Here is a 14,663-nt window from a genome sequence, read left to right on the forward strand (position 1 = left end):
CACTCAACCCACCTGTCATGTGTATCACTGAGGCTAGCCTCATCCAGGGTAAATAGCTCCTTCAACTCGCCCAGAGAGAAGTGTCGCTCTACATCCTGTTCTTCATCCACTACACAGCTGCTCAGTGCCTTCTTGTGGCTCTGCCGCTGGAAGATCTTCTCCTCAATGGTACCTGCCTGGAAGAATAGAGTTCAAGGAATATAGGGCTCAATCATCCCCATACAGAGGGAACAGGGAAACTCAGAGTGGAAACTAAAGCCCCTCAAAGAGAAGGGGAGAAGAATGAAAAGTACAAATCCTGGAGTAACCTCTTAGCCAGCCCCACTTTCCCAGTCTTATGCCTCCTGCTTTTTTTGTTTTGTTTTTGTGGTACTGGGAATTGAACCCAGGGGTACTCTACCACTGAGCTACATCCCTAGCCCTGTTATTTGCTATTTGACAGAGGCTGTCACTAAGTAGCCCAAGCTTTCTGCCCCCAGATTTCCAGGTCACTGGGGTTACAGGTGTGCACCATGCACCCAGCTCTAGGCTATCTCCTAGGAACCTGCCTTGTGTATGTTTATTCATCCTGGCTACTTTCTGTACCAGTAAAGGGTCCCAAGGCCTGGCTAAATCCCTTCAGGTTGAACTGAGGTCGTCTGCAGCAGCTTCAGATCTTCACACTAAGCTAGACTCTCATTTATTCAATAATTGTGGTTTGAGTATTTTATGCAGGCCTTGCAGTAATAAGACACAAAGAATCAAATATAATCCCTATCCTTGAATTCAGACTAATGGAAAAGACAGACATGAACAGAATCTTGAAAATGAATGGTTTGCAAGGGTAGAGAGAAGCAAAAGCATTTGTATCATAGGAACAAAGGAATAAGCCAGGCCTATTATGAAGGGTTCAGTTACTTGGGAGGCTGAGGTGGGAAGATCACTTGAGCCAAGGAGTTTGAGGACAGTTTGGTCAATATAGTGAGATCCTGTCTCCAAATGAAACAAAACAAAACAAAAAATTCAGTTCAGGCTAACTGGAAGAGAGTAGAGAATAATAAGAATGGGATGGGAAATTCAGCAGAAATATATTAGAGAACCTTGGATACTAAATTGAAGGGATTGAATCCAAAGGTGCTTTACCACTAAGTCAAATCCCCAGTTCTTTTTATTTTTATTTTGAGAGAGGATCTCACTAAGTTGCTGAGGCTGGGCTCAAATTTACAATCCTTTTGCCTCAGCCTCCCAAGTTGCTGGCATGCACCACTGCACCCAGCTTGGCCTTAAATGAAAAATAAATTTATAATTTTAGAAATATTTATTCTGGAAGCAGTACACGAAGAATGGGTTAGGATAGGAGAAAAGGTGACTACTGGGCTGGGGTTGTGGCTCAGTGGTAGAATACTTGCCTGGCATGTTTGAGGCCCTGGGTTCAATTCTCAGCACCCCATATAAATTAATTAATTAATTAAATAAAAGATCCATTGACAACTAAAAAAAAATATTAAAAAAAAAGGGGACTATGACTTTAGCAAGGGACAGAGAGACAGAGAGGAGTCAGAATAATGAATTTAGAAGTCATTAACTGGTAGGAACCTAGTTGTTTAAGAGACAGAGAACAGTCCAGTAGGATGATTTCCAGGCTTGAATAATGAGAACATTAAATGACAAAATTCAGTTCAGTCATAAAATACTCCTAAGTAGAAGGAGGGTTGTGGGGTGTAGCTCAGTGGTATAGCACTTGCTTGGTATACAAAAGGCCCTGGATTCAATTTCCAGCACTGCAAAACAAAACAAAACAAAACAAAAAAAAGAAATTCAAGTGGAAATAAATTAAGTAATGGAAATATGGGTTTAGAGCTCAGGTAAGAGATCTTGTTAAAATGTATCAATCTAATAAGAGTATATAATTGAAGAGGTAGGAGAATCAAAGTGGAGTTTCCCAGACAAGAAAAGAGAATAGGGTGGGGTAGAACCCAGGGCATTCCATGTGCTAGGCAAGTGATCTTCAACTAACCTACATCACTACCAACCCCCTAAGAGAATTTTAGAAAGGCTTAGTGTCAAAAGAAAAAAAAATCAAGCCTGTATTGTGGCTGGGGTTGTAGTTTAGTGGTAGAGTGCTTGCCTAGCACGTGCAAGATCTGGGTCCAATCTCTAGTACCACCAAGAGGGGGGAAAAAAAAGTAAGAGTTCCCTATTTTGGCAATTGGAAAGATAGTGGTACATTTGAAAGTAGGTATAAGGGGTCTGATGACCAAGATGATGAGAGGTGAAGAAGTTCATCTAAAGTTTTGGGAATTTTTGAAGTAAACAAATGGAAAGCACTCTGGAGTAGTGATTAAAATAAGACAGAGGGAGCCAGGCACGGTGGTGTACACATGCCTATAACCCCAATGGCTTGGGACACTAAGTCAGGAGGATCACAAGTTTAAGGCCAGCCTCAGCAACTTAGTGAGGCCCTAAGCAACTTAGCAAGACCCTGTCTCAAAGTAAAAAAAGGGCTGGGGCTATGACTCAGTGGTTATACGTCCCTGTGTTAAATTACCAATACAAAAAAACAAAAAACAGAGGGTTGAAAATTTGTTTTTAAAACAGGTGGGAACTGGGGTTGTGGCTCAGTAGAGCACTTGTCTAGCAAGGTCAGTCCCAGCAACTTAACAAGGCCCTAAGCAGCTTAGCGAAATCCTGTATCAAAAATAAAGAAGGATGGGGTGTAGCTCAGTGGTAAAGCACCCCTGGGGGTTCAGTTCCCAGAACCAGGAAAAAAAAAAAAGTCAGAGCTACTTGAGCACATTTACAGACTTAGGGAGAATAAATGAGAAACTGATCAACTAAGAAAGGGCTGGGCACGATGGCACATGCCTATAATCCCAGCTATTCAGGATGATTCCAAATTAGAGGTCAGCCTGGGTAACTTAGTAAGAACTTGTTTCAAAATAAAAAAAATAATAATAATAAAAAGAGTAGAAGAGTGGAGCACTCCTGGGTTCAATCCCCAACACCACCACCAAAAACCAAACAAACAAACAAACAAGGAGTGGGATAACTGGGTCAAATGGTGGTTCCATTCCAAGTTTTCTGAGGAACCTTCAAACTGCTTTCTTTCCATAGTGGTTGCACCAATTTGCAGCAATGTATGAGTGTACCTTTTCCCCCACATCCTTGCCAAAACTTATTGTTGCTTGTATTTTTGGAACGGAGCCACCATTTGACCCAGTTATCTGGCGAAAAAAACAGTGAAGAAGTCACATCAATGTTCATAGTAGCTCAATTCACAATAGCTAAACTATGGAACCAAGCTAGATGCCTTCAACAGATGAATGGATAAAGAAATGCGGTACATATACACAATGGGATATTACTCAGCCTTGAAGAATGAAATTATGGCCTTTGCAGATAAGTGGATTATGCTGGAGAATAACATGCTAACTGAAATAAGCCAAACAAAAAACCAAAGGCTGAATGTTTTCTCTGATAAGCACATGCTTATCATGTGCTTTTCTCTGATAAGCACATGCTTATCATGGGAGGAATGAAGGGATTTTGGATTCTGCAGAGGGGATTGAGGGGAGGGAATGGGTTGTGGGGATAGGAAGAACAGTGGAATGAGATGGACATTATTACCCTACATACATGTATGATTACACTACCCATGTGACTCTGTACCATGTTCAGCCAGAGGAAGGAGAGGTAGTGCTCCATATGTGTACGACATGTCTAAATGCATTCCACAGTCATGTATAACTAATTAGAAAATATTTTTTTAAAAATTAAAAAAGAAGGAAAGGATACGAAGAGGGGTTTACTGCAGAGCTATAAGGATGAATCTCAAAGAGGAAGGGAATCTTCCTCTGAGATAGGAAGGGAATAGGTGTAGAGATTTACAGAAAAGAGGAAGAGAGGTGAAAGAATTCATGCCTGGTAGTTTATATTCTCTCTGTAAAGATAAGAGTCTCTGCAGAAAGAATGAGACAGGGTAGGTAGGAAACTTGAAGGAAGTAGTAAGGGCTTGAAATGGTCACTGAAAAGAAATAAGATGGCCCAGCCAAAAAGGATAACATGAATTTATCATAGTACCAACCTATAAATGCAAAATGTATTGATGTAGAAGCTGAGAACAGCTGAAATGATCCAAGTGAAATGAATATTGGGATGAGTGGCTAAAGGGTCACACAGGATCAAGCTGAAAAAAAAAACCAAGCCAAGCCAGACTGATGGGGAGTGGGCATGAGAGGTTCTCATACTATATCTATTATAGTAGACACAGTGGGAAGGGAGAAGCTGGAAGGATAGGATGTGAGAGCAGGATTAGAGTAATTAAAGTTTTGGATACTAACAATTTACATATATTGTAGCCTTAGGAGAAATTAGATGAGGGAATTAGATGAGAGGGAGTTGAGGTCATTAGAGATGAAGTCAAAGAAACATGAATGTGAGAATGCTGGAACACTGCATAGTCCTCAGAGTCAGCCAGGATGATTGCTGGATTTGAGAAAGCAACAAAGACAGCTATGTTCAAAGTCATTGCTAAATTAGGAATGTAGCAAGGGTTAAATGACTGTAGCAAAGAAGAAAAGGTGACTTCCCTTTGTCATGTTGTCAATCAGACAACATGAGCTACAAAAGAGGAACTATGGATGGACAAACTGAAGGTGGTAAATGAAATTGCCATAACAGCTTCTTAACCCCAGGGACACATGGGGGAATGAGAAGATTTATAAGGCAAAGGACACAACTGAAATTGGTTACAGAATAAAAGTAGGTATCCTGCAAAAAGGATGTACTAAACAAGCATCCAAACAGCACAATAAGAACCACTGGAAGCCAGGCATGGTGGCAAACATCTGTAATTCCCAAGACTCAGGAGGTTGAGGCAGAACAATCACAAGTTCAAAGACAATCTCAGCAACTTAGACTCTGTCTCAAAATAAAAAGGCTTAAAAGGGTTGGGGATGTAGCTCAGTGGTAAAGCACTCCTGGGTTCAATCCCTAACACCAAAAGAAAAAAAAAAAAAAAACAAAAAAACAAAAAACAAGACTCACTGGGAGGAATTGGGTAGAGAGAAGGGAAGGGAGAACAGGAATACAGGACTCAAGGTTAGGCCCACAGAGTGGCCACTGATAGAAGTGTCTCTTTCAAAGAGACACACTGAGAAAACAATTTAAGATGGTTTGTGAAGGTCTTGTTCCATGATCCACCCCTACATTGGCCACCGTCACCATTCTTACAGACAGCAGGCGATAGATATAGCAGGTCTTCTTTTGACCATCACGCCAAACCCGGGCCATGGCTTGTTCGTCATTGGCCGGGTTCCAGTCAGGGTCAAACATGATCAGTCGGTTAGCCCCAATGAGATTGAGGCCACAGCCCCCAGCTTTGCTGCTCAGCATGAAGACAAAATCAGGGCTCTGGAAAAAAAAAAAAAAAAAGAAAGCAGGGGAGAAAGAATCTCTTATAGACTAAAATGGGATCTCTTCCTCAGTCCAGCCAGCTCTTGCTTCTACTCACACTCAATTGTAACAACCCCTAGTTTGCTTGCCAACTAGCCAATTTCCCAATCTACAAAATCAGTTTCCAACCCAGCCATTACCGACAAGCCTAACCCTAACCCCCACATCACCACACCAAAAAAAAAAAAAAAAAAAAAAAAATCAAAAACTTGATATAGCCAGGCATGGGGGTGTACACCTATAATTCCAGCAACTCAGGAGGCTGAAGCAGGAGGATCACAAATTCAAAGTCAGTCTCAGCAACTTAGTCAGACCCTGTCTCAAAATCTAAAAAAAAGGGCTGGGGTATGGCTCAGTGTAGTTAAGCAATCCTGGGTTCAATACGCAGTACCAAAAAAAAAAAAAAAAAAAAAAAAAAAAAAAAAAAAAGAAAGAAAAGAAAAGAAAAAGAAAAAGAAAAAAAACTCTGATGTAGCACCCACTTACAGCTTCTCTATCAGTCAATTCTGATGTTACTGCATTGGTGGTGTGGGGGCAAGGGCTATGCATTTACCGATGGACAGTTGAAGCGCTCCACGACCTTGGCTCGCTTCTTAATGGACATTGTGCCATCCAGGCGGACATACAAGTACCTGAAAGGGCATCCAAAGGTCAAGACCCAAAAAGAAAGGAGGGCCCCTTAGAGCCATGGTCCCTGAAGGGGCCACCAAATCAGTGCTTGAGGCTACTCATGGGCATAGATTTTTGGTATTCCCAAAGAGAAGGGCAGGGAGCTAAGGGGTCAGGACTCTGACCTATGTCCCCTGAAGGACCAGGGGACATTCTGCTTAGACAGGGCCACTGCATCAATAAGGAAAAAGCCATTCATGGAAGTCCTTCATATACCAACATCTTGAACTATGCCCACCAATCAGAATATCTAATTTTTCTAGGGGCAGTGAGGAAGGCACATCTCTTGCCAGCCTATGTAGGACTTCCTTACCTTCGGGTCCGACAGAGCTTCTCAAAGAGATCTAATGTCTGGGTATAATTGGATACCAGCACTACTTTGTCACTGCTGCGGCTTCGTGTCACTGCCAGAATATATCAAGGACCAGCATCTTACCTGAAAAGAACAGCAACCATTAGTCCCCCACTGGCTATCCCAATGGGCCAAGATTCTTGCTTTTTTCTTCTTTTTTTGGTGCTAGGGATCAAACTCAGGGACTTGTGCATGCTAGGCAAGCACTCTACCACTGAGCTACAATCCCAACCCATATTCTGTCTCTTGATATCCTGCCTTCAGACAGGACGGCTCTAGCAGAGATAATTTCCCACCTTACCTCCACTGCTCTTCTTGAAAAAGCCCATATACTGGTGGAAAGGCTTACCTGACAGCTGTGGCTCTAGAGCCTTAGAGCTATAACCAGGAGGGAAGATGTCCAAGGCACCCTCAAAGCCATCTGCCCCTTCCACACACTTGTCATGTATTAGAGCTGGATCTGAAAAAACAAAAAACAAACAAAACCATACCACAATGCCAGCTACTTTGCTTTCTGAAATTTCTACTTAAGAGCTCACTAGAATGCCCTCTAGACGCCCAGCCTAGAGGCCTTTCTCAGCACCATTCACTTGGTCTCTAACTTTCAAGTTCCAACAAGGTACAGCCAGTAACATCTGAGACCATGGACAGATAATCTTGCTCACTACTGTGTTCTCCCAACAAGAAGGGAATTTATACCACAGTCAAGTTTCCTTTATCATTTTTCCTACTACCTAACATTTTATATGAACAACACGTGTGTGTGCAAGCACTCACACATACTGTCTTGTACATCAAGCATTAAGCATTGGCTGGGCAGAAATAAGCTAAATTTTCTAAATTGGATCTAACTTATAGCGTCAACAACATAGGGTTCATGCCTTGGGGAGGTTTAAAATCACAAGGGGAGGCTATAGGATCTCTAGACAAGTTTCCAGGAAGGTTACTGGACCACCTACGTGAGCCTACTCTCCATTGCTCACTCTACAGAGAATACCAGAGCACGGGCTTAACTCACGATTACAAAGTTTCTTCAGCGAGGTGATGGAAGAAAGGGAAGACACACTCATCTTGCCCTCACACAACTCTTCTGCTGGTTTGGCCTGTCTCAGAAACCTCTTGTACAACTCAATCTGAAGGGGTGTCAGCCTAAAAAAAAAAAAAAAAAAGGCTGCTGGGTCAGTAGGGAAAAACTGGACCAGCCAGGCACAGTGATACACTCCTATAATCCCAGAGGCTTGGGAGGCTGAGACAGGAGGATCTCAAGTTCAAGGCCAGTCTCAGCAACTTAACAAGGCACTAAGCAACTTAATGAGACTCTGTTTTAAAATAAAAATTTAAAAGGTCTGGGAATGTAGGTCAGTGATAAAGTGCTTCTGGGTTTGATCCCCACACTCTGCCCTCTAAGGCTATCTTCAGACCCAACCCTGCTTCAGGGTCTAAGCTTTTATTTCACTCACTACACACCCTTCAGTTGATTTCAGTACCTGCAACAAACCACCTGCTCAATCTTTACAGGCAGATATTTAGAAAGGATATCAGAGGTCCTCCGTATCAGGCACCTAGGAAAAACAGAATAAAAAGGCAAGAGGCTGGTTTAAAAAAAAAAACAACTATGCTGGAATAAGAGGACGACGAAGACTGACTCAAATTTTGTAGTATACAATGTCAAAGACCCATCGGCCCTACAGTAAAGATATCTATATTAGGGTCTCAGTTATGGGAACAGAGGCCTTCCAAACAGCCTACCTTAGAGTAACAACTCTTTCTCTTCCCATTAACAGGATGGCTTCTCTCAAGAAAAGGCTGAGATCTCCCAGTGAGCCTGGGGCTCTGTCAGGGAAAGGAAGCTACAAACCAAGTCTTTAGGGGAATTTCTGCTCACATTTGCCTACATGCCTCCCAAGCTTAATGATAGCTCCTGGGTAGACCAAGGAGGATAGGGAGGCACTTAAGAAGCAGCTTCTAAGAACACACTGACTTTCCTCCCTATCATCTAAAATTGGTAAGGAGATGTACCCAGAGCATTAGGAAAGGCAGAAAGACTACAATGTAACCCCATCAATTGTGCATACCTACAACAGGAGAGCCAGAATGCAGCTGCCCTCTTGGAATAATTTTGGTACATGGTATAATAAGACCTCTTAGTTTGGGAGCTGTACCCATCCTTCACAACTCTCCTAAATGTCACAGAACAACATTGGGGCCAGAGAAGAGAAGCCTGGTGCTTTAGGTCTGAGATTCTGACATACTAATAATATACCAGGGGATATTATGCTCAGGAAGTCCAGCTACATCAGAGAAGAGTTTCATCAGTGGGCTGGTAAGCAGATCAAAATCAGACTATAGATTCTGGGCTAGAAAGAAAGAAGGAACTTGAATTGCAAGACCCCATCATTTATTCAGTGGCCATAATCAGGGCACAGATCCCACTCCTTCCCTAGATCACAGCCTTTGAAGGCTCTACTCAGCCAGTCCCCAAAGGGTTGGTCTCACATGGCATGAGAAGCAATTCAGATGACATTATTGGGATGTTACCTATTCACAATGCTGATAAGTTCCCTCAGTCGTGCCTCGCCTAGCTGCTTGTCTTCTTCACTGGCATCTGCATCTCGACTCTTCAAAATTGGCATTTCAAATGTTTCTTGAACTGATGGGCAGTCCCTGAACACATGAGAAAAGAGAAAATTAAAGTATATGTGAGAGGCTGGGGTTGTGGCTCAGTGGCAGAGTGCTTGCCTAGCACGTACAAGGTGCTGGGTTTAATTCTCAGCACCACATACAAATAAAGGTTCATTGTCACTAAAAAAATAAAGTACATGTGAAAAAAATGATTTTCCCACTGCCAACAGCAGCAAACCACCTCATCACAGACCAACCTTCCTACTAAGAACAATAAAGCGGAACAAAATGTGGGCAATTTCTGTTTAATAAATCAGAGATCTCAAAGCAGTAAAGACTTCAAAGGCCAAGAGTGAAATGGTAAAGCCCAAATATATAATTAATTAAAGCAAGTGTAAAGAGACTAAACTGTCCAATTAAAAGATTATTAGGCCAAATTTTCTTTAAAAGCAAAACTGTTCTTCGTAAGAGATGAAGTAGCATATAAGTACAGTGAAGTACTAATATATGCTACGAAATGGAGGAAACTTGAAAACAATATGCTAATAGAAATAAGTCAAATGCAAAAGGTCACATATTATATGAATCCATTTATATGAAACACACAGAGAGACAAATTCAGAGAAGCAGCAGTTTGGTAGTTGCCAAGGTTTGGAGGAAGGGCAGTAAGAACTGACTGCTTGATGGGTTTTAAGTTTCCTTTTGGGTGGTGAAAATGTTTTGGAACTAGATAAGGATGGTGGTGGCACAATAATGTGAATATACTAAATGCAACTGAACTATACAATTCAAAATGGCTAATTTTATTATTTGAATTTCTCCTCAAAAAGTTTTATAGAATTCAACACCCATTCATGATTAAGAAACCAAACCAAACCAAAACAAAACAAACAACCTCCTAGGAAACTAATAATAGGAAAAAAAATCCTTAATCAGAAGGACACGAGGAAGGCAGGGAGGGGATGGAGGGAGCTAGGAAGGGAAGGAAGGAGGAAAAGCAGGTGGCAGGCAGGTTTTCCTTTTCCCCTGAGATCAGGAATGAGATCCTCTATCACCACTTCTATCCATCGCTGTAAAAAAGCTCTAATAATAAACAAGTACATAGAACATGAAAAAATAAAAATAAAAGCTCTAACTAATGCATAAAACAGAAATGAAAAGTCTAAGAATAGGGCTGGGGAGATAGCTCAGCCGATAGAGTGGCTTGCCTCACAAGCACAAGGCCCTGAGTTCAATCCCCAGTACCGTACAAAAAAAAAAAAGCCTAAGAATTAGGATAAAAGACAAATTATTTTTTGCACATAACATGATTTTGTATGTGGAAAAATCCAAAAGAAACAATGCTGTGCCAGGTGTGGGGACACATACCTATAATCCCAACTACTTGGGAGACTGAGGCTGGAAGATCACAGGGTCAGCCTGGACAACTTAGACTCTGTCAAAACTGAACACAAAAAGGTCTGGGGAGATAGTCAGAAGTAAAAGTGGCCCTGGGTTCAATCCCTAGTATAGTTGGGAAACGCACATTAAAATTCACTTTAGTTGGGTTGGAGTTGTGGCTCAGTGGGTAGAGCACTTGCCTAGAATGTGTAAGGCACTGGGTTTGATTCTCACCACCACATATAATAAATGAATAAAATAAAGATCCATTAACATCTAATTAATTCACATTAATCAAGACATATTAAGCCATAGTAATTCAAACAGGAAAGTACTGACAGAAGGACAGAGTAGTTTAACAGAATAAAGTCCACAAATAACACATAGATGAGACATCTGATTTGTGAAGGAGGCAGCACTGCAATGAAATGCATCAAGGACAATCTTTTCAATAAATGGTGCTGGACTAACTAAATATCCTTATGGAAAAAGATGAATCTTGATCCTCACATTATACCTCACATATAAAAACTAATTTAAGATAATTTATAGACTTTAATGTGAGGTAAAATAATAAAGCTTCTTCTACCACTTTTCATAAAAAAAAAAAAAATTCAACTAGGAGTAGAAGTTAACTTCCTCACTCTAATAACAGACATCTTTCACTCCTAGGTATACCCTTAAAGAAATGAAAAACATATATCCAAATAATCTTATAAATGACAGTTTATAGTAGCATTGTTTACAAGAGCCCAAAGGTGGAAAGGTAAAAACAACACAAATGTTCATCAACTGATGAGCAGATAATCAAAATGTTAAAAATGGGCAAAAAAGTTAGGTGCCAGCTAGTGTTGTGGTTTAGTGGTAAAGCACTTGCCTAGCATGTTTGAGGCGCTGGTTCAATTCTCAGCACTACATATAAAGAAAGAAATAAAATAAACGTCCATCAACAACTAAAACAAAAACAAAACAAACAAAAAAAAAAGTCAGGTACTTCACAAAACAGGATGATCTCAGGTGCAGTGATGCGTGCCTATAACCCAGTGACTAAGAAGGCTAAGGCAGGAGAATCCCAAGTTCAAGGCTAGCCTTGGTAACTTGAGACACAGTCTCAAAATACAAAATTTTTAAAAGAGGCGGAGTTAGGGGCTGGGGAGATAGCTCAGTTGGTAGAGTGTTTGCCTTGCAAGCACAAGGCCCTGGGTTCGATCCCCAGCACCCAAAAAAAAAAAAAAAAAAAAAAAAAGAGGCAGAGTTGTAGCTCAGTGGTAGAGTACCCTTGAGGTTCAAGCCTCAGTAACATTTAAAAACAACAAAATAAAATACAGAATGATCTCCAAATGGCCAATGAACATATTAAAAGATGTGACTTGATATTCATTAGACAAACGCAATGAGCTAGTACCCATCAGAGTAACTAAAATTTTAAAGAGAAAAATATTGGTGATATAAAGATTGGCAAACTATGATGACAGCTAGCCATCAGCCATCTATTTCTATAAGTAAAGTTTCATTAAACATATCATGACAATTCATTTATATATTATTTATGGATACTTCTATACAACAGTAGAATTGAGTACCTATGACAGAGAAAGATGACTTATAGCCTAAAATACTATCTAGCCCTTTAAGAAAAAGTTTATTGACCCCTGATGTAGACATAATGGAATTCTCACATATAACTAGTACAATCAGGAAAACTGAAGTAAATACATAAGCAGAAATATGACCTAGTAATTCCACTCTTGGGACAAAGAAATGCATACTTGCCCAACAGAAATACATACCAGGCTCAAGTAAAGACATGTACTAAGAATGTTCACAATATCATTATTTGAAAGAATAAAAACAGAAACAGCTGGACACGGTGGCACACACTGTAATCCCAGCAGTTTGGGAGGCTGAGACAGGAGGATCACCAGTTCAAAGTCAGTCTCAGAAAAGTAAGGCACTAAGCAACTCCGTGAGACCCTGGGTCTAAATAAAATACAAAAAAATAGGGCTGGGGATGTGGCTCAGTGGTCAAGTGCCCCTGTACCCCTGTTTAAAAAAAAAAAAAAAAATCCTAGAAACTCAATTATCTACCTACAAAAGAAAATAAATTCTAGAATGTTCATAAAGTGGAACATCATACAGCAATGGAAATTAACAAACTACTATATACAATATGGATGTTTATGTTTCAACATTAATGAAAGAAACCAGATACAAAATATATATGACTTCATTCACATAAAGGTCAAAAATAGGCAAATTTAAGGCTAAGGCAAGAGGATCACGACTTCAAGGCCAGCTTCAGCAACTCAGTGAGGTCCTAAGCAACTTAGCAAATTCCTGTCTTAAATAAAAATAAAAGGGCTGGGGACTTAGCTTAGTGGTAAAGTGCTCTGGGTTCAATCCCCAGTACCAAAAAAAAAAAAAAAAAAAAAAAACCAACAAACAGCAAATCTAATCAATAGTGTCAGAAAAGTGTTTACTTCTGGGTAAAAGAAGAGAATGATTAGAACAATGGGGCTGGTATGGTAGTAACTGATCTGGTGGTAGTTACACAATATGTTCACATTATGATAATCTTGCTACTCAGTAGTTTCTTTACATAAAGGGATTCTCCTGAGGACTGGAAAGATGGAGAGGCACTGACCTTTTCATAAATATCTATAAGCAAGAATTACCCAAATGCTATTGGCCAGAGGCTGAGAGAAGGGATGATTGAAGAGTTATCATTTAAAGGCTAGAATGTCAATTTTGTGAAATGATCAAATTCTAAAGGATAGTGGTGATGACTGTACAAAGTTACTTAATACCATTGAACTATACATTTAAAAAATGTTAAAATGGTTTTTAAAAAAAGAAACTGCCCAAGACAGTCTGCTGAAGAACTAATTATAAGGCAGCGAGGATGTGAGAAGCAAAAATGCCCTACTGCTGCCTCTACAGAGAAAGAAATGGCCAAAATGGGCCTTGCTGAGTTGTTTAGCGAGGCCAGGCCTCCTAATGGCTTTGCTACTTTCTGACAAGAGAAGCCTTCCTAAAAGACTGCCTAGTCTGTCTAACAAGCATTCTCTCCTTAGCTGGAATTACACTCCTAGAACAAAAAAGCTTTTTCCATTATAACGGGCAAGGCTGGATTCTTACCCAGGATGCCTGAATTAACAAAATGTACCAGCTGAAATATTCAAGCAGATCATTCTGGATGGGGTCCCAGAGATGAGCACCCGCCGCTGGTGTTCAAGCTGTCCAGGGGCCTGGTAGTCTGATTTTCAGAGTTCTTGAGTCTGTGTCCCTGCAAGAGAATTTTCACTCAGAGTATGATGGACCATGCCTAAATGGTAGAAAAGTCTTATGTAAACAAAAGGAGTCACAAACATTACAGGTTCTGAAACCTTGGGAACTAGGCAGAGAACAACATAAGAGTTGGTCAATCACTTGCTCGGGGAGAAATATTAAGCTGAAGAGATAGATCTTCAGTTTCCAAACCAGTGCTACACCCATAAAACAAGGATTCCCTCTGTTCTCTCCCAACCCTTTCCCTGCCCAATCTCCAGTCTTGGCAGCTCACCTACCCACTTTATTGACCATGTAGCCATGTTACAGATCCTTGCTTTCTGGGATTCCTCCTCCATAACAGTCCAACACACCCAGAATCTTCTGAGCCAAATGTCTTCTTTATTAGCCTCCAGGCTTCAACTAGGCCATCAGGGCTAAAGGGACTTGATTAGACTCCTTCCACCAGAATCCACAGAGCGAGACTACCTAAGAGCCTCCCTTCACATCTCTTCCCAGCTCTCATTCTCTCTGTACCCTAGCCACACATGCACCTAATTTCTCTTTTAGGCCATTTTCTAGAAAATGATAATGGACCCTACTATCTTCCCTCTTTCTCTAAGAAACATATAGGCAAGATCAGGCCTATGCCTTTTCTATGTTCAGTTCCCACTCCATGCTAAGCAAATCACACATAATTCAGTGACTAGTGAAATATTAACAAACAAGTCAGCCTTCTTCCCTCTGGCATCCTTTGACAATGCAACTAAATGTACATCCTCTCCACTGACCCCCAATTAAAGTGTCGAGTCCAGGACCTTTAGGCTCATTAGTTCAACATTTAAAGGCCTTCTTAATTAGGTCCCAACTAAACTCTGACCATCTCCACAGCTTATCATAGTCCATAGCCTTGCCTCCTCACCACTCCTAATGCTGGATT

The 14,663-nt window shown here is 40.7% G+C and overlaps 1 protein-coding gene across 1 annotated transcript in view; it reads right to left on the reverse strand.

Moving 5' to 3' along the window:
• Nucleotides 1–14,663, reverse strand: part of Rad54l (RAD54 like) — a 33,864-nt gene that overhangs the window by 2,932 nt on the left and 16,269 nt on the right. The window contains 14 exon segments of the mRNA XM_053743354.1: nt 13–176; nt 5,212–5,391; nt 5,987–6,065; nt 6,416–6,521; nt 6,524–6,538; nt 6,804–6,914; nt 7,473–7,603; nt 7,942–8,016; nt 8,993–9,092; nt 9,095–9,118; nt 13,595–13,627; nt 13,630–13,653; nt 13,656–13,682; nt 13,685–13,742. Coding sequence (XP_053599329.1) covers nt 13–176; nt 5,212–5,391; nt 5,987–6,065; nt 6,416–6,521; nt 6,524–6,538; nt 6,804–6,914; nt 7,473–7,603; nt 7,942–8,016; nt 8,993–9,092; nt 9,095–9,118; nt 13,595–13,627; nt 13,630–13,653; nt 13,656–13,682; nt 13,685–13,742 — 1,127 coding nt within the window.

The sequence above is a fragment of the Sciurus carolinensis genome, chromosome 1, assembly GCF_902686445.1.
Source record: "Sciurus carolinensis chromosome 1, mSciCar1.2, whole genome shotgun sequence".
Taxonomy (NCBI): domain Eukaryota; kingdom Metazoa; phylum Chordata; class Mammalia; order Rodentia; family Sciuridae; genus Sciurus; species Sciurus carolinensis.